A 19,846-nucleotide genomic window follows, 5' to 3' on the forward strand; every position below is an offset into this window, starting at 1 on the left:
CCTGAATCCCCAAAAGAGAGGATTTACGTGAGACATTGAAGCTCCAAGGAAAGTGTGTGTGTGTGTGTGGGGGGGGGGGGTAGCAGTAGTTCTGGTACGTAAGTTGGAAGTAAAGCTGGAATATTCAGAATACATGTATTCAGCTCTGAGACATGGAATGATGCTGGGAGATCTCAAAGTTTACCAGCACTCCTTATCTCCTTGGAGAGTTTATTTGCCACCTAGTCACTGGGCTTCAGTTAGAAAGGCTTCCCCTGCCTTTCCTTTCCACACCGCTTTCCTTCAAAAGGAGACTTTCTGGCTATGTAGTGCTTTAGGCGATGCTTTTTCTGCCCACCCGGGATGAGGTGCTGACCCAGGCCCAGCTGGGGGGAAGCTTTATGGATGTTCCAGCTGCTTCTCGCCTGCATACCAGGCTCATTTGTGCCAGTTGAAAGGGCACAATAATAACAGTGGCAATTTAAATCGTGCTTCTCGCTTTCCCCCCTGAAAAGTGGTGAAGTGAGTCACCACTGTTGAATTGTCCCTCTCTATCCACCCCCTGACCTCTTTGCAGCAGTCTAGGCTGGCTCCCTGGGGGCTGTGCTTGGAGCCGACACTTCCAGTGGCCCTTTAGCTGTGACTGGGCTGATAATACCCCCTCCTGGGTCCCCCATAAATGTGTTCTCAAAAATGCAATGTATTGCTTTAATTTAGATTACTCAGATGAGGTTGCTTGGAGAGGATTAGAGCAGTGTGAACCCCTATTAGACAAAAACAGTTCTTTCCCCTCAGTTATGAATAATACAAAAGGGGGCTCAATCAGGAATCTTTTCTGAGGGGGGTTCTGCTGGTCTTTCTTTCTGCAGTTAGATGTGGAGATGTCTGATATGCTTGAAATTCACTGCAACCCAAATTCTGATGGTGCTGTTGTGGAAATAGGAGCTGTAAAACTCTTCCCTCACGCCATCTTGAGCCCCCACTTCCCTCTATATTTCTCCATATCCCTTCCATACCCATTTTTCTGACTTCATGGCTAGAAAATGCTCACCCTCAGCTATTTCTTTCAGCACCAGTCTAAGGAGAGCTCCCAGCACTGGAACTATTGAGGCGCTCATGTTCTTAGTGTAATTAAAGATTTTGGAGGTGTCAACAAAGCAAGTAATTAGCTAGAGAAGGTATCAGCTGTCTAAGAGACAAATAAAGTAATTATGCTGAACACTCTTGGTGCTGTCAGTAAACTCAAAGGAAAGGTTTAGTGGAGAATGATACTATTTGATAAAGACTTCAATGTCTAACAGAAACCAGGAGGCTCTCAGTGAAGCTTCGTGGAATAAAAGAAAGGTTGAGGGAGCATGCCAATCTGTATTCAAATGCCAGCTCTGCTTCCTATGGTTTGTGTTGCCTTGGGGACGCCACTTAACTACTCTGAGCCTAATGTATGATATGTGGAACAGTAGTAATCATAGCTCTATCCATGCCACAGGGCCATTGCAAGGATTCAAGGAAATAAGGATGTAAGAATGTGTATTAGTATGGTGCCTGGTATACAGCAAATGCTTCATAAATGATAGCATGATGATGATGACTTCTATTACTATTATATATCAGGCATTTAGTCCAGGAGTTCAAAGTAGAAAAAGAAACATAAATAATTACACTGATGTGTGATCATGCCATGAGAAATATGAAGAGTATTGACTGATTTCTCAAAGGAAGGCACTTTCAACTTGGTGAGGGGATGGAAGCAGAAAAAGTTTCAAGACTCTTGAGTTAGGTCTTTAAAAATTAGTAGGAGTTGATCTTGAGGTCCAGGGGAAAGGGCTTCCCAGGCAACTGGGTCTGCCCCAACACACAAAGCTGAGGAGGTGTGAAAGACCCAGCAGGCCCAAAACAGAGAGTTGGCCTCAGCTGGGTATGAACTTCCGTCTCCTTGGGGGTTGTAGGGTCAGTGGCCAAGGATCCTTCCAGTTTTCTCCCACCAGCCCATGCACTGCGCCCTAAGGCGCCCCTACCTGGCCAATCAGGAGTAGCGCCCTCCTCTTCTTTCCCCTCTGCAGTCAGGTAAGCTCACACCTTGCCCTGGAGGGCCTTGTGCACACAGCAGCAGTCAGACTGGACCAAGGAAGTCAGACCAGCGGGCGCCTCTGCTGGAGCCGCTTGTCCTCTCTCTCTATCCACCTCTCAGTTCTGGCCACGAAGCTGCCTTGCTCCCCAACACTTGCCATGCTCACCTGGGGCTTTTTAGACAGTCCGCGCTCTCTCACACAATGCACCTGCAAACATATGCAGGCGAGGACGATTCCCCCTTCCAAGACACACACGGTCTCCAGTGCTCCAATGGTGCCAAACACGCTCAAAGACACTCACCTCAATCTCACACACCTATGACCACATGGACCTGAATTAGGCTCACATAACAAGATTACTTGCCCTCGAAGACATTGACAAACACCGCATGTAAACTCACATTGACAGACCTAATCCAAGTGAAAACCACATGCCAGACTCAGATATACACAAGCTTTAAAGGACATACACAGAGGCTCACATGGCATACACATATACATTCACCATAGAAGGAGCACAAGCCCCCCGGCAGAAACACACATCGAACATCCGGACCAGACCGCACCCACATAGTAACACTACACTATCTAGCAGAAACATCCAACCCTAAAGCTTGTAAACTCAAACACCGCACAAAGAGAAGCTCCATGTCAGAGCTCAAACCCGAGGCACCCAGGCTAAAGCGTGCACTGAGCATACATCTCCTTGTCACACACCACACACACACAGACATCCTGCACCGGCGAGCGCGCGCACACACGCGCGCACACATACACACACGCGCGCACACATGCATACATACGTATACACACAGCCCGCCCCTGCCTTCCCTCCTGGCGGAAGAGAAGGGGGCTTTGAGGGAAGGGGGCTGAGTGGGCGGGGCTGGGAAGCTCCTTGGACACTTGACTTGGTAAGGGCACAGAGGTCCTTTTCTCTTTGACCTGGGGGCTTGCCCAGTTAATGCGCTGCTTTCCCATCCCCCAAGTAAAGGGAATTAGTGAGTTGGACCCTGGTGGGGATCCCCAGAATCCCAGGGGAAATGGGAAGGTGCAGGGAAGTCTGCGCACGTGCAGTGGGTGCGCTACCTCCGGAGCCTAGAGCCCCTGAATCCACTCTTCGGCCCTCCAAAGGCTCCACCTCCCTGCACTCTCCCCCTCCCGGAACCCCCCTCCCCGCCAGGCTTCTTCACTGGCTTGACTTCTGGCCCAGGGGAAGGGAGGCGGGGAGTGCTTCTTCCTCCAGGACCAGAACGAGCTAGCAACTGTTGGAGGCGACCTGGATTGCTTTTAAGAAGTCAGGAGTTTAGATCCATAGGCAAGCATTGTGCGAAACCTGTTTAGCAGATAGCTTGAAGATGAAGAAGCGCTCGCTATTTTATTTTCTTTTCTTTTTAAGTAGAAAAGGCAAGGACTATTAAAAATAGCCGACCTGTGCTGAACACACAGCAACCAACCAAGAAAACCTGAGCCCTCTGCCCTGGAGTTTCTTCTGATTCAGAGCGACTCAACGGGGCTGCAGCATAGGGCTTCCCAGCCCGTAAGCTTTACGGAAGTCCACTTGCCTCAGCTGTGTCCCGCAGAGCAGCTGCACCTAGACTTTAAACACTGATGTCACCAGGGTCCCAGACACATAGTAGGGCACATTGCATGTTTCTCTCTCCTGCTTGTTACACCATTCCGTCCACCAGGGATTTTCGGCTGCTCAGCCCCACGAGCGAGCGCCTGGCCACCCTTGCGGTGGTCTAAGAAACCCTCCAGGAAAAAGATGCCTTTGTCGTGGGCACATGGCTGCAGGGGGCGGTAGAGTCACCAGAGGTGCTTTGTACTACTAGAGACGCAAGCCTCCGATTGTAACATTCCCGCGGCATACTCAAGCCTTAGGTTTCTGCGACCCGTAGGAGGTGGCAGGGGGATGAGCCTTAGGTTTCCGCGACCTGTAGGAGTTGGCAGGGCACGGTTCAGAATGTTCTGTGGCCGGTTGCCTATCGGTCATTAGTCCTATTGGTCTCTTTTCCTTGGAAATAGACATCAGGGGGTGGGAACAAGACAGAAGGAGAAAGAAGGCAAGGGGGCGGGGGAGGGGATCGCATGCCTGCTGCTCTTTTGTGAATTGCTGTGGAAAGTGCAAGGACTTCGGAATCACAGGTTCGGATCCCAGTTCTTAACCGTATTGCTGGACCTCTTTGACAAATCACAGGCTTAGTAGCAGTTAGTGGAGCTTGAGGCTTCCTACCGCCTCTCAGGCGCCGCCTTGGGGTTAGCAGGGCAACTCCGTGCAGAGCACGCCACTGGCGCTCGGGAAAGTGCTTATTGTTGTTATGTGCCATCGAATGACTCAGAGCTAACTCTCAAGTCGGCTTTCAGGGGCAGTAAAACCCACGGGAAGGGATTGCCTGTCTTTCGCGCTCAGAGCCGTTCGTGTATTTGAACCGCATACCTTTAAATGGGCAGCGCAATTCCTTGCCGCTAAGCCACCAGGGGATTCAAGTAGGCTACTGATTGAGCGTGCTAATGCGGAGACGCTTTATTTGAGACTATAACGCTTGGTTTAAACCAGCGGCTAGCGAGTGGCTAAGTGGTAAGGAATTGTGCTGTCATGCCAAAGGCGCGTGGTTCAAACCTACCAGCTGCTCTGTGGCAAACAGATGGACAATTTCCTCCCAAGTGATTTACTCCCTTTGAAAATCCTCTCGGGAGTCAGCTTCCACTGGACGGTACACAACAGCAATAAGCCATTAGTGCTCCCTGTAAAGTACTTCTTGTTGTTGTTATACACTGTCAGGTTGGAACCAACCTATTAGGTGACGCTCCAGCTGGTTTTGATGCTGGGTGGGGGAAGTTCAGAGGCAGATAATCGATTGGAAGCGATTGCCCATCTTTCTCTCACAGAGCAGCTGGGCGATTCAAACCGGGATTGCACCACAGATTCTTACCAGGAGTCCACCTGCGCTCCCAGTAAGTAAAGTGCTTGTTGTTGTTGTTGTTGTTGTTGTTATATGCCATGGAATCTCCTATGACTCATAGCAATCCTATGTACAACAGCCCTAAACCCTGCTGAGGGTGGAGGAAGATCCTCGATGAGATTAGTTGATTCAGTTACTAGGGTAATGGGGGTAGGTATGTCAAACAGTAAGAATTTTTTTTATACTAGTTTATTTACAAATTTTGAATACATTGTTTTCCAGAAGACAGTAAGATTGACACTGTAAAGTGCTTAGTCCCAGTTAAATTCTAAAGATCCTCATTCCCTGCCCTTTCACCTGCCCCTTAGAGAGGGTTACAGATTTAGGACTTGGGAAAGGGAAGTGAGAAAGGTCAAGGAAGTGCAGGGATAGGATTAGCATTTAATTTTTTAAGCAAAGTGCTAGTGTTGAAGGGCATGCCCTGATCACTAAAATCCCAGGTCACAACAGGGCTAAGCAGAGACACTTCTAGCTTCCTATTACCCTCACAGGCACTTCCTGGTTCACTCCTCCATAGTCTTCTGCCATCACCAAGGTGCCACTTTAATTCTTCAAACAGAGCTGTCAGGGATGTCTGCTCTTACCTTATGTCCCACCAGCAACTAGTACAGAGCCAAGCACACAAAGGCTCTGCACGTGTTGCATAGAGATACCTTTTCAGAAATCCTTGGAGATACTAAAGCTTTAGAGTACTCGTGGGCTTACTGTAAGGAACCCAGAGGGAGAATCCCAGAAGTGGCACTGTTAAGGGTGGGCAGCAGCTTTGGATGGGGACTGTTCCATTACTCCTCAAAGCTCTCCAGCTCTAAGTCTATCTGGAAGGGCATTGTCTCACTGCTGAAGCTTCTGCAGTCAATTAAGAAGAAAGCCTCTTTCCTGGAGGGCAGAGGCTCTGGCCAGCTAGCAAGTGACTCACTACCTCAGAGGTGGGCAGAAGAGGTGGCAATGAATCAGATCATGTGGCGATTACCTGAGAAATAATGAGAAAGAGGAGAGAGTGGAAGCCTGATACCCTGAGTCAGGGGCTGCATGGTGGAGTATCTCTAGTTACCTCTAACCACCTCTCCTCTTCAAGTCCCACCAAGACCCCAAAGGCAGATTTGATAAGGCCTGAAAGAGGAATAAATAGAGTGATGGGATTAGCTTCTGTTTTAGTTTTGACTCTGCAACTTACTGTGTGACTTTGGGCAAGCTCTTTTCCCTCTCTGGGTTTCAGTAGCAAGGAGATACTGATTCAGTGTGATAATGCAGAGATTAAAATGTGTAATTTGAACTTGAATGGACACTGCTAAGAGAGAGAACAGGGCCTTGGGTCTTTTTAGACTTTATGTGTTTCCGTACAGTTCTTTCCCATAGGGATATGGGAAAGTGTTTATTCTCCTGTTGTACAGTGTAGAAAACTGAGCCTGGGCGATATTGAGTGATCTACCTTCTCTCATGTGGTGTTTGCACGTTTGTTACCAAGGCTATCACTGTAATCCAAGTCTGGCATTCCTATACCTCAGTTGTTTCCTCGTGTGCTTGGGTTCAAATCATGGCTCCCAGATAGCTCATCACCACTCTCCAGGTTGGTGGTTGATTCTCTGTTAAGGTAGTTGGCTCCCTGGGAAAGTTTCTCCTTTCATCTTTGTGACAACTTCCTTCTTCTGCCCAAGCCAAATCTCTCCTTGGCAAGTTAGTCAAAAGCCCCCTTTAGAAAACAATCATCACCATAACAATGTCTTATCATCAGGGAGGGAACTGCCTGCAGGATGCTGTAGTAGGGAAGGGGAACAGAGCTGCCAGGACCAGAAGGAAAGGCTGCAGAAACCCCCAGATATGCCAAGGATGATGGAGAGAGGGTGCCAGGGATGAGTTGAACCAGAACTGCTACTCCCCTCCCTCCCTTCTGTCCTTCTCATGATCAGGTGTTCTAGAATGAGTAAAGGGCCAGCCCATTTCCAACAGGAGGATAAGGAGAGATCCTTTCCTTCAATAGAAAGAAATAACTGACACTCTTATGCTAAGTAGGATGTATTCAAATGCTGAGGGAGGGAAGTGATGGAAGGAAGTGCAGGAAGAGGGAGGAGATGGGAACATTTTGCTGGTGGTGGTGAAGTGATACTTTTGAAAGCACAGAGATCACCAATGATGTCACCTCAAGAGCCTATTTCAGAGCAACCTTTGTTAGAGGATTAGAGAAACTCACCAGTGGGTTTCTGTATCTCATTTCCAATCCAAATCCCTAAGAACTAAATCCCTGAGTCTTTGGGGAATGTCTTCCAGGCTACCATATCTTGTAGCTTCCTAGAGCCAGCAGCTTGTATACCTCCCTCCACCATCTACTTCCTCCCTTCTTCTTCCCCGCACCCCCCCCAACTCCAGCTAGCTTCCTTCCTCTTCCCTCTTGCCAAGCTCACTCATACACTGACATTCTAGATGTACTTCTCTTTCTTCTTCATACCTGTCCTATGTCAACAGCACTCTCCCTTTGTGCATTTACTTAATCTAAGAAACTGGGAAAAGTCAATTGGGAGGGAATGCAATTGTATATTTTAAATGCCCCTACACTGAAGAGCTTGGTGGTAATTTTTGGTTTTGTTTTTAAAACTTCATACCGTCCTTATTATATCAGACAAGAGTAGTTGACTCTGGGACATCATTGCTTTCTTTTTCTGACTACCTAGTGATTTGTATGTAAGATTGAAGGGCTTCTACTTATAAAAGGGCCTTTCTGGAGAAAGGTTTTAGAGAAGTAAGATGGTCTGCACAAGTCTGTGATCAGCCTTCTGACTTTCTCAGGTGTGCAAGTTACACAAAGAAAGCAGATAAATAAAGATGAAGCCCATAGTGGTGGACTTGGGCATTCTGAGAGAGGTGAGCTTTTGGAAAAGCCAGCTGATCACTGAACTTTGAGATGACCTTTGTCCATGAGTTTGGATGAAGTGGAGACCCTGGACTCTGGACACTGACAGAAAACTAGGAGAAGGAACAATGAGACAAGGAGTTAAGAGAAGGGAGGGAACTTGCTTTGCAGTCCTTGTGTGCAAAAGGCCAATAAGGGCCTTTCCTTGCTGTCCCAGTCAGGGCAGAGGAGATGCCATGTGTAGAAAAATAGTATCCTGAGCTAGGATCCAGGGATTCTGGGTCTTCTCTTGCCTCTACTGCTCTATGTCAGTGGATGAGTTTCTTGACCTCCTGTATCTCTACTTCTGCCCTTTCTTCACCAACTCTGTTCCCTCCCTGAAGGGAGAAGATGTAGAGCATCCAGGGAGAAAATGACTTTGGGCTGAATTTTAAAGAAGAGATGAGCTTTGAATAAGGGAAGGAAAGAGAAAGCAGATTGTTGGGTACAGTGAGAAACAGTGGGAGTAGCCCAGGGAATTCAGCAAACAGGTATGCGTGTGCAAAGCGCTGAGCTGACTGCTGTGTGGAAAATTGCTGTGACTCAGTCCCTTCACCGCGGAAGGCTGTACAGCTTCTGAGCGGCAGAGCTAAGCGCTCACACAGCATCTGTAGCTGGTCCCAGGACAGGCTACAGCTGCATCGCTCACTAAGGGGCAGAACTCACAGCCACTTGTTCCATGGACGAACCAGGAGAGTCATCAGAAGGTAGAGCTGGGGCAGGGCACCAGAGTCCCAAGTGGGGACTTGGGGGGCAAGAGAGGGAGTTGGGAGTCCTCCAAGTGGAGACTTTCAGGAGAGGGTGGGTCAGAGGTCCGAGTGCTGAACAAGTTGCCCAGGCTTTTGTTTTTCAAAGCTCCGACATACCGTAGAATGTGCAAAAGAAGCTGCGGTTGGGTTTTTTTTTTTCCCTGTCTTTTTATTTATTTTTTTTTCTTTCTAGGCTTGGGAGACCGCAGTGGAAAGCGGGTTTTGAGCCTGCGGGCTTTGTTGAACTTTTCAGGTTCAGCGCTCTCTTCAGCCATTCTCTGGAGCGCAACTTTGGCCCAAAGGTCATGCTCTGCAACAGGAAGGGCCACCAGAGCACGCCTGTCTAAGGCCCTACGCCAGGGAGTGGGGTGGGCAGCAGGGCTGCATGTCCAGTTGGAGGGGCAATGAAGACCCTATTCAGACCCTGCACTGTGTCTCAGCTAGACCTGTGGAGGGCAGGAATGCCCTAACCAGCTAGGCACCGGGACAGCACAGCCCTGTGCTCAGGACTTGGCACAGAGTCTCATGGCAGGGGGGATCATCAAGGACTTTGTGGATGTGCGGGCTGTGTCTTGATGGTGCTTTTAGATAAACAGGAGAATAATAAATTGTAGCAGTTGCGTGGCTGGGGTGGGGCCTTGGAGGCACTCACTGACTCTCCCAAGGCCACTCAGTTGCTCAGTAACTAAGCAGGCTTCCCGGGACTTCTGGCCGAGGACTTTTCACACTGCATCATAGGCAAGTAAATGGGTCTATCTTGGACTGGGACAGATAGGGCACTGGACAGATTGTTTTTTTAAAAAAATATGATTACTTTCATGTAGTTTTGAAATGCAATCTGTCTCATGAAAACTAGGAGGAGAAATGCCTTCCCCAACCCCAATTTTCTGTGCCTATTGCTGAGACGTGATCTTGAAAGAGGAAGCTGGTCAAAAAAGAGGGGTACTGTTGGGGAAGATACAATCAAAGAGAAGGTGGCAAAGAGGCAGAGAAGGCGTTCTCAGCACATGTTCCAAGATCTCTTTATTCTGGAGGGTTTCTAGGCATGGTCTCTGTTCAAATGATTTTGGAGAGAGTGTCCCCAGTGCTCTGCTGTCTCTTACCTACTCTACAGGAGCCTCAACTTTGACCTGGTGGCACACAGGCTTGATGTTCTTAACTCAGTCTCATGTTCTTCCTTCTGTAGTGAATACAATGGAGTGTGTGTGTGTGCGTGTGTGTGTGTGCGTGTGCAAGCGTTCACACACTTGTCTGAGAGGGTGTCTCAAAGAAGAAAACTTGGGGGTAGTAAAGGAGTTGAGAAAATGGGGAAAGTGAATAATAGCTTTCTGAGTGCATACTTAAAACCTACAGCTGAGTAAGGGTCTTCTCACTGAGGCCTTTGGAGGTAGTGAATTCCTAATATTCCTTCAAGGAACAAAGGAGAGAAACAGAATTAAACTAACACAGGAAAGGATATTAAACTCATGAGCCTTCTTTGATAGTCTGCTGACCCTTGACATTTATGTGACCTCCACCTAGGGTGCAAGGTCTCAAGGGTAGGAACTGGGATTTTCCCACTCTAGATGTACCCTGCCCCAATTTCCTCTGTCATCCCTATCATGGATGGCTTGCACTCTGTGCTGTAGAAGTCAAAGACAAGGCTGACACCCTTTTGTGGGCCTTTGCTCAGCTGCCTTCTATCTCTGCTCATGAAAGATCTAGAAAAGAAATAATTTGTGTCAATTCCTCTGAAAATGTACTTTCTGCTGACAGTGGATGAGTACCCATTCTCACCATCAAAGGACAGTGCAGGAGTATTTTCCAGTGGAGGCTCTATCTGCCTCATTCTAGATAAGAATACTTTTGCTCTGTCTTCACTTCACATTTGAATCTCACACTTTGGAGGAGAGGATTTCCCCACCACAGAACAGCAGTTTACCCTTTGTAGGACGTTTTCATTCCATCCTGTCTTTTATTTAATCTTGATAGCCATGCCTGGTAAGTATCACGATTCTTAGTTTGTAATTTGAAGAAGCCAAGACTCAGAGAGGTGAAATTGTTCTAAATCCCACAATTGGTGACTATGGTGGAGCTGGGATTTGAAGCTAGGTTCCAGTTTGCATCTCAGGAACATTCGAGGAGAACACATTGCCGGCCTGGAGATGGAGAGAGCTAAGAGATGGTGGTGAGAAGAAAATACAGGGTTTCTGGTGTTCTCCTCTACTCACTCTACTTCCCTACCTTCTACCATAGTCATTTTAAAAGGCAGGCAGGCAGGCACACACACACACACACACCTCAAAGGAGGAGATCGAGATAGATAGATAGATAGATAGATAGATAGATAGATAGATATAAGCATCTCAAACTCAGCCATATCTTTAGGAAAGAAAGCAGTTTTGACTTGAATCTTCCCAGTTACAGACAGCATGCATTAGTGATAAATACAAAGAAATACACAGTTTGGTAGGAAGGGCTAGGCTGGGGTCTGGGGAGAGGCCAGGATATCCGAGTTCCAGATTATTCCACCATGGTATTTCTAAGCAACCTCAGGTAAGTCACAAGTTCTTCCCAACCCTAGTTTGTTGTTGTGTGTAAACTAGGGAACAAATAATTCCCAACCTACCTTCTTCCCAGGGGTTGTTGTGAGAAGAAAATGGCATGATTCATTTGTTCATGAATCATGAATAGATTGATTACAAGACCTTATTGTTCTTTCGGAACCCTGGGATTTTATAATCCTGTGATTCACTCAACAAATACTTGCTGAATACCTACTGTGTGCTGGGGACTGGACATAATGGGCATGAAAAGCTTTTGAGAAAGTAAAAAACACAAGGCATATTTAGGCATTTATTTTCCCATTGTAACTTAACAGATGCAGTAAACAAGAAGGGGCAAGGAGGATACACACAGTGAGTTAGCTGTGTGATGCCAACAGTATCATGTGGCATGACGCACCTGGCAGACAATAGCGAGAACATCTATATCTTGTTGTATTTGATATTCCATCATACTGTTTATATGATCCTTTGGGATGTTTACAGCATAAAGATTGTTGTTTCTTGAGTCAATAAAGTTTAGAAGGACATCCCATGATCCATGTAACGACAATGTTACTTGCCTTAGAATCTGACCTACCCTGGCTTATCAAATTTGGCTTTGATTATATGTGCATTGTTTGGATTGACTTATTTAGCTATGCAGAATTTTGCCGCTGTAAAGAGCTCTGGAACCGAGAATTGGGTTCTTGTCTAGACTATGCTGTGATGTCGGACCTTGGGAAGACCTCTCTGAGAGTCTCAGTTTTCCAAACTCCAAAACAGAGATTTTGGATTAGATAATGTATTAGACACTTTCAATTTCTGAACAATTCTAAAATTCCAAGCAGTTTCTGAAGCATTTTCTTAGAAGACAGACTTTTCTCTCAGTATATTTTAGTAGCACTGCTACCAGTTTATGAGCTTCTGCTGTGGGGCTGACTCCATATATTAATGAACATCATTTCCAGGTTTAATTGTCTTGTGGCATCACCACTACATAGGGTAAAATGAACCATTTTGTTGACTGTGTGAGCAGCCTTTGCGGAAATGGAGGTGATGGGATAACAACTTAAAGGCTAACTCATTAACACTCAGGGATGAATGAGGTAATGTGCCAACAGACCAAATTGGTGCCCAAATGTTTTTACCTAGAGACCTGTATCTCTTTCCTGTGTTGTGATGTAGTAATAGGGTTATTTTTATCCATTGTCACTGCCTGTAGACATTAGAATAACGAACCAGATGCAATATCTTCTGGACAGCCAGCCCTGGCCACTATCAATTTCACAAACTCTGAAGAGCTCTCATAAACTTGGAGCAAAATTCTGATGGGAGTATAAAGTGCCTAATTTATAAGGATTCCTATAAAGATATCAGGACAATCCCTGATTTGTTCTCATAGGTGTTTACTAGTGAGCCTTGCACCATTCTTACTATTGGATGGGGGGTGATGGAGTAAATTAGCCCTCTGGATTTTGAAGGCTGTGAATTTATACCCATTTGAAAGCATTTCTGTCCTTGCAATGTCAAGTGGATGACCTTTCTGACGTTTGTTTCGTCATCTGTGACTTACATTTCAGGAGGATGTGAGAAAAAGGCTTGATGGCATTCAAATGTGTTTTCTCCTTTTTGTGTTGCTCAACACTTGATCTGCCTGTTTCCTCACCTTTTATTAAAGTCTCTTTCCTGTCTTAGCTAATATCCTAATCTCTTTACTTATCCAAATGAAATAGTAATTTCTTTAGCTATGAATCGAGGGCATTTAACAACAACAACAACAACTGACGATGTACAACTTGATGGTTTGATTGAGCAGCATGATTGGGGACACATAGGCATTCTACTAGTTTGAATAGTAACATTTAGTAAATAATGTTTAGAGAAATAAACTTATGCATTTCTATATTTTCTAAGATATTTTATACTGGATTATGACAAATTTGAGCTTGAAAAAAGAAAAATATGCTTCAAATAGTTTTGAGTATATTCCTTTATGTGTTTTAATTTTATTGCAATTTTGTAGAGATTGAGCAGAGTAGGTAGCTAGATACATTCATACAAATTCTAATTTTATGTAATTACTTTTGAAGCGTAATGTTTTCTGGTACATTCAGGCCTCACAAATAATATTCAATATCTCTGTGTGTGTGTGTGTGTGAGAGAGAGAGAGAGAGAGAGAGACAGAGAGAGAGAGAGACAGAGAGAGAGAGGGGGGAGAGAAAGAGGGAGAGAGAGAAGGAGAGAGGGAGAGGAAGGCAAGGAAGGAGGGAGGGAGAGAGAAGAGAGGAGGGGGGAGAGAGAGAGAGAGAAAACCAACAACAGACATAGCTGACTCTCCAGCAGGTTTTCGGAGGCAGTTAGTTGTATCACGGAGATTGCCCATGTTTTTCCCATAGAATATAGAATAGCTGGTGGAATTGAACCATGTGCCTTTGGGCTGGCAGCACAACTTGCCATTAAGCCACAAGAGTTCCTGTGTGTGTGTGTGTGTGTGTGTGTGTGTGTGTGTAACAAAATCAATGTTAAACATCACTTATTCATTATATAATGTACATATCATACAACTGCTGAAATGGGTAATTTGTGATTTACTCACTTCATCAAGGAGGCTCTGAGGCTCAAAGAACTCAGCTGACTTTCTTAAGGTCTCTATATGACTCTCACTCTAGTGCCCACTGCAGACATCTGTCTTAAGGCTATTGCTTTTGCAAATATGTCGAATTCTAGGTTGAAAGGCAGCTAGCTTGCTTTCATCTTCCTTCTTTATTATCTTTTTGATCTCATGGTTACTTCAGGCCATGGCCATGGCAAGTTAAAGGGGAGACAGAAGAGGCTTTGGAGCAAAAGATATCTGTTAGTACACTTCTTTCTCTGTAGGAGACAGACATCCTATGTGTTCTGCTTGGACAATAAGGCCTAAAGACAAGTATCCAAATCACTGGAACTTGCTGTGCACCTCTCCCACACTACTGAAGTTTGCCAACCTACTCCTCACCTTGTCCAGCTGGTTCTTTTCTGAATACAATGGCCATCTTAACCCTAGTCTTATCTCTTACTTGTGCTTTGAGGGATTCAAAGGCAAGATAGATAGTGCCAATTTTGTTGGCAGAATTTCAGCAAGTGATTGCTCTTAAGTTGAGCCCTGTATCTTTTAACAGGAGGCAATGACAAACAGTTTATTCTAAGACCTTTGATTTCCTTCGGAATTGTAAGCATCTAGGCTGACTCATCTCTCAAAAGCTCCTCTCTCTCTTTGGCCGGTGTGGAGGTTTTTTTATTGCTTATTTTTATGTTTGTGTTTTTTTTTTTTTTGAGGGAGGGATTAATTTTCATCCTGATATTTGTTTGGTTGAAAAGAACCAGATATACTCCTTAGAAGACCAGATCCACTAAGCTTCCTCGAGAAGAAAAAGTTGAAGCCCTAATACAGGTACACGAATGTCTTTGTTGGGGCAAGGAGGAAGGGGGGAAATGAAGCTAGAATTATGTTGTGTGTATAAGATGATACTCTTGGTTCAAAGGCTTTGGACTTGCTATCACAGTTTGGGGCTCCTTAGTCAGAAGCTTTGATTGGGAATTTTGCATGTGCTTTTTTGGTTAAAATGATCAATTTGTGGTTGAAATTTGATGGTAGATGCCAGGTTCTTTGCTGTTGAAGGGGCTCTATGACCCTCTGCTATGGGGTTTCCTTTTAACGTAGTTAAAAAAATCTTAGAAAGACATCCCTGTATTTCCTCATATTACAGACATTTTTCCTACTCAAGTTTCTGGCATATGTGATTTTAGCCAGGTAGGAAAAGGGGTGAAAGAGAATTTTGCAGATCGAATTTAAAGGTGATTGAAATTTAAGTGTGGTGGTGGTGGTGGTCTTTTGGACCTCTATTTAACTTCTTTTTGTCAAAGTCAAAGCCTAATTACCGGATTTTTAAATTTAAACCTCAAATGACATATATAACTTTATTGTTAAGCTTCCCGAGATATAGAGAAGCTCAGTAAAGTGGCATGTGACCACTTACCTTCTTGTCAAAAGGTTTATGTATGAAATTACTTTCTTTGTTAAGAACCTGCAAACACCAAGCCATAAACCTGGAAACTATCTTAAATTCTTTCTTTTGCACTCTAATTAAATTTTTACCCAAGACACATCAATTTTCCCCATAAAATCCATCCCTGTCTCAGCACCAGTGACACTGACTTATTATCAGCACCTCTTGCCTCTTGGCTGATTAACCTTCTTGAAGCCCTCTACCCAATCCAGGTATTTGCTGCTGTTTGCTTTTTCCAAGCTGTGGTTCTGATTCTGCCACTACCAGCCTAAAATCCTGCAGTAGCACCCTCCATTGCCTTCAGGAGAAAGTCCAACTCTTTAAAATGGCTTTCAGGGCCATTGGTGATCTCATCCTTGCCTATCCAGATTTATCCCCTTTCATCCCCTTTAGATGTTTTCAACAATAGGACAACCTCTCTCCTATTTCCCTGTCTTTGCACAAACTGTTCTCTCTCCATGGACGCTCCCCCACCCTCACCCCCACCTTGTCTCTAGGCAGAGTTAGATGTTTCCTCCTTTCTGCTCTCTTTCACAATATATTATTTATATCTTGGCTGATTGACTTATCACAAGGTTCTGTAAATTATTGCTAGCATGAGTGTCGCTTTCACTGCACTGTTAAACTCTTTCTGAAAGGAGCAGTATTATTATCTTTTTTTGCATCTTTGATTCTCTAGTGCCTAGTGTAAAGTGGACATTTAATACAGGTTCCTTTTTAGAATGACTGGAAAAACTGAAAGAATAAATGGATGACAGAGGTGAGAATGTGCAGGAAAGGATGTTGTCTGAGTTCTAAGGAGATACACACTGGGGGACCCTGTGCAGCCGGGGTGCAATATGAGACTAGGAGCACCAAAGAGAAGGGACATACAAAGTAGTTTCCCTGCATACCAAGACAAATTTCACTTTGATCACCAATCTTGTATAGGGCTCTTCATTTTAAGTGGCTTAGATATGTTTGTTATGGTACAAAATTTTTTTCCAAGAAAAAATGGTATTATTGAGTTGTACAATATTGGATAAATCGAGGAAAGGCACACAATCCCCTGTCACTTAGTATGGATGCTTTGTATCTAGATTATACTTCATTTGGGTGGTTTTTTTAGGTGGTTTTTTTTTTATTTCTAAACATATTTTTCTTCACCTAGTTGTAACCATATTCAATGCCACACTGCATTCTGTATTTATTGTTATGAATATCTTTGTCAACAATTTCACATACATTTCCATAGTATGGCTATTCCCTAATTTACATAGCTTGTCTCATTGCTGAACTGCTTTCCTCCATCTATTAGGGGTATGGACCACGGACATACAACTTTTCTTGTATGTAGGAAAATTTTGTTAGGATAGATTCCTAGAAGGGAAATTACTGGGTCAAAGGGTCTAGGGACAGTTTTTTGGCTCCAGACACACGATGCCATTTTGCTTTCTCGAAGAGTTGCAGAGAAGTCTAGTGCCTTTAACAGAGACGAAAGAATCCATTTCACCCTCCCTGACCAGCATCAGGTGTTCTCATTAAAAGAAAAAAAAATATTTAACTTCATCAATGTTGTAATTATCTTTTGGACAATACTATCTTATGTGCATTTTTTATTAAGTAAGATTGCTTGATTTTCTTTCCCCTTTTTTTGGTTTTCTTTTCTAGTTAAGTTTTCTCTTTTGAGAACTGTCTGTTCAGGGTTGATTTTTTTTTAAGTTGGATTTTTTTAAAATAAATAAATAAATAAATAAACACCCAGAGCAGCTCTGCTTGAGGGTGAAGCCGCCTCCCAGTTTTCCCTCCCCCTTTTACCCTCCCCCACATAGTTCTCTGCACTAGGTCCAGTGACAATTGGATGATGCAGCCTTGATAATCATCCGATTTCAGAATGGGTAGCTGCATTCTTTTTCTGAAGGCAGCGAAGACACAGTGCCCCAGAATCATGCCCCCTTTGCTGTTGCTGTCTGCCTTCATTTTTGTAGTGATTGTCTTGGGAGGATCCCCAGGACACAACCCAGACGGCAGGATGGAGATGATATCAATCCACAGCCTCTCTGAGCTGGAGCGTCTGAAGCTGCAAGAGACTGCTTACCAAGAACTCATGGCCAGGCATTTCCTCTTTGAATTCAAGCCTGAGAGAGGTGAGGTATACCCCGAAGTGTGGCATCCTCGCCTTTGGCTGAGTGGAGCCCCCGGGGCAGAATGGGATGGACAGGACAGGATGGGACTGGACTACCCGGGGAGGGGGTGGGGGAGGGGGGAAGAAGTGGTGAGGGGTGTGTAGGGAGGAACCAAGGAGGGACCGGCTGGGGGGTCCAAGAACATGGTAGGGGCTCATGTCTGTTCCCAGACCCGGAACCCCGCAGAGAGGAGTTGAAAGGTTTTGGTAGAACTGCGGGAGAGGTAAAGGCTTGTTGAGTTGGGTCGAAGCCAGGGGACCTGCGGGACAGTAAACAGATAGGACAGATGGGTGGACAGAGGACAGGTGAAGAGGGATGCACCAGGTGCAGTGCAAGAGCTTCAGAGACAGAGCTAGGAAAGACAGAGATCGTGCAACAGAGAGAAGGCACGGAAAAGGAGGTGGAGAGATAAGAGACACGCGCTAAATCCAGCGGGGAACAGAGCCGAGCGGAAAGGGAAAGGTGGTGCGGGTAGGGTACTGTGTAGCCCACCTCTGCACCCCTCAGAGGGTGCAGGACAGGATAGGGTTCTAGCATGCCTGGAGGTCTCAAGGGTTGTGGGGGTGGGGTTGGGGACTCTGAAGCCAAGTTGAGGGGCAGGGGAGGCTGAGGGGCGCCGCTGCAGGAACGGAAAGTGCAGGGGTCGGTGGTTGGTTGTTTGGTTTGTTTGTTTTTTTTTTGCTTGCGCTGAGAGTGCCACGGGAAAGGAGCAAAACCAAGTACTAGGAGACACCTCCCCCCCCCAGCGGGGTTCCTGGCTGGTGCACTAGCAACAGCCAGAGGTGCCTCTGTCTCTCCTGCTGTGTGGAGAGAAGGTATTCCAGGTGCGGGAGCGAGCGCCCGGACAGCAACTGTCACTTGGCGACCCCTAACATTGGTGGCGCCGCTGCCGGAGCCCCCCCCCCCCCGCCCCTCGCCTGTTGCATGGTCCAGGCGCCTCAGAGCACCCAGAACTGACGTTTTAAAGGTCGTGTCCAGGGAGTCCTGGTGCTTGCGCGTTCCCTGGGATGTGTTTCCCTTTTCCTTTTCCTTTTTTTTTTAGACAATTATTGGAGTCTCTTGTGTGATAGGACAGGATTGGTTCCATCCTCAAACGGGGAAACTGAGGCTGAGAGAAAGCGCAATACTTTTCATGGACTGAACGAAGCTACTTGCCCCTCTGAGGACGAAAGCATTGTTCGGGGTTGCAGTCACTTATCAAGTCCCGTTTTTTAATGAGTGTGTGTGCCTTTTCTTTTTCTCTTCCCCTAGCTCAAGCTAATGACCGTCCAAACTCCTCGGACAAGTGGCTACTGGTTCTGAGAGGAGAAGAGAGAGGTGAGGGGCTCTCAGACTTTCATTAGGGGGAAACCGGAATGCTGTACCTGTCCTGCATTTCGTTCTTGGCTATGGGGCAGTACCCACTGCCCCTGTGGGTGCCCCCTCCCACTCGGAGAAACCCTGTAAGGGATAATTTCAGGAAATGGCGCACTTCCTGTAGGCGCAGCGGGCAGCCCCTCCAGATCTGTCTAAGCCTTCGTGGCACCCCGAAGACATTACTCTCATTGCTACAAGGTGGTCACCTCCCAGCAGGGCTTGGAGCTGCGTTGGGATAGTTTAGTGCAGTTGAGCCCTTTGTTCATCCACTGCAGAGTGTTTTTGGTTTACTCCCCAGGGAGGGGGCGCTGTACATCTAGAGGGGTGGGCTTGGCGCGGGCCAGGTCCAGTCCCTGCGGTTCCTTACACACTGCAAGGCTTAGACCTTTCTTGTTCTTTCTCTCCCTGTACCCTAGTTGGCTCACTCAAGATATTTGGCCTTAGTCTGGAAGAGGCGTTAATGAACGAGTTTGCCCGCCGCAAGCATCTAGACATGAGAAGGGCCATGGAGAGTGAAGAATCCACCGGGCAGGCTCAGCTTGGTCACGGTCGTCATCACGGAAACGTGGTGCAGAGGCTGATTGGTCACATTAGGCACTATTTGAGTTACAGGAATGGTGAGCCCTCCTTGCCCCAGGAGTTCACTCGCCGTGGACGTCGAGTGAGTTAACCCCTCTGGGTTTCAGGCAGGGACCCTTTCTGAGGGAGAATTGGATGGGATGGAAGGTTCCAGGGGACCCAGTTTAAGGGGGTTTGTGTTTCTCCACAGGGTGCAATATCTGCTGACAGCCTGGCTGAAGTGGAAGATGGGGCCCTGCTGCTGCAGACCCTGCATCTCTCCGGGATTTCCTTGCCAATTGGGCAGCGACTTCTGGGATCCAAAAGGAAAATGAGTCTCAATCCGATTGCTAACCAAACCCCCCAGGTTGTGGAGGCTTGCTGCAACTTCATTGAGAAATATGGTAAGGGTTGTTAGATCAAGGAAGGGGGTAATTAAAATGGAAAAGAGTGGGTTCTAGAAACAGGGAAAGCAAAGGATTATGGAATGAAGAGCTTAGAGAACATTCCTGAGCCTTCACTTGGGACTGGTATGTGCCAGAGGAGGGGGCA

General features: G+C 46.1%; 1 protein-coding gene across 2 annotated transcripts in view; it reads left to right on the forward strand.

Moving 5' to 3' along the window:
• Positions 1-19,846, forward strand: part of LOC102865863 (rho GTPase-activating protein 36-like) — a 30,919-nt gene that overhangs the window by 7,536 nt on the left and 3,537 nt on the right. Inside the window, exons 2-5 of one of the 2 annotated variants that reach the window (XM_006881797.1) lie at positions 17,183-17,341; positions 18,632-18,697; positions 19,153-19,397; positions 19,506-19,698. In XM_006881797.1, the coding sequence (XP_006881859.1) occupies positions 17,183-17,341; positions 18,632-18,697; positions 19,153-19,397; positions 19,506-19,698 (663 nt within the window). Of the gene's footprint in view, positions 1-17,088; positions 17,342-18,631; positions 18,698-19,152; positions 19,398-19,505; positions 19,699-19,846 lie in introns of those variants that run through there. The other variant, XM_006881796.1, reaches the window with a different exon arrangement.

Source organism: Elephantulus edwardii, unplaced genomic scaffold, assembly GCF_000299155.1.
Source record: "Elephantulus edwardii isolate Elephantulus edwardi_28Jun2011 unplaced genomic scaffold, EleEdw1.0 scaffold00016, whole genome shotgun sequence".
Lineage (NCBI taxonomy): Eukaryota > Metazoa > Chordata > Mammalia > Macroscelidea > Macroscelididae > Elephantulus > Elephantulus edwardii.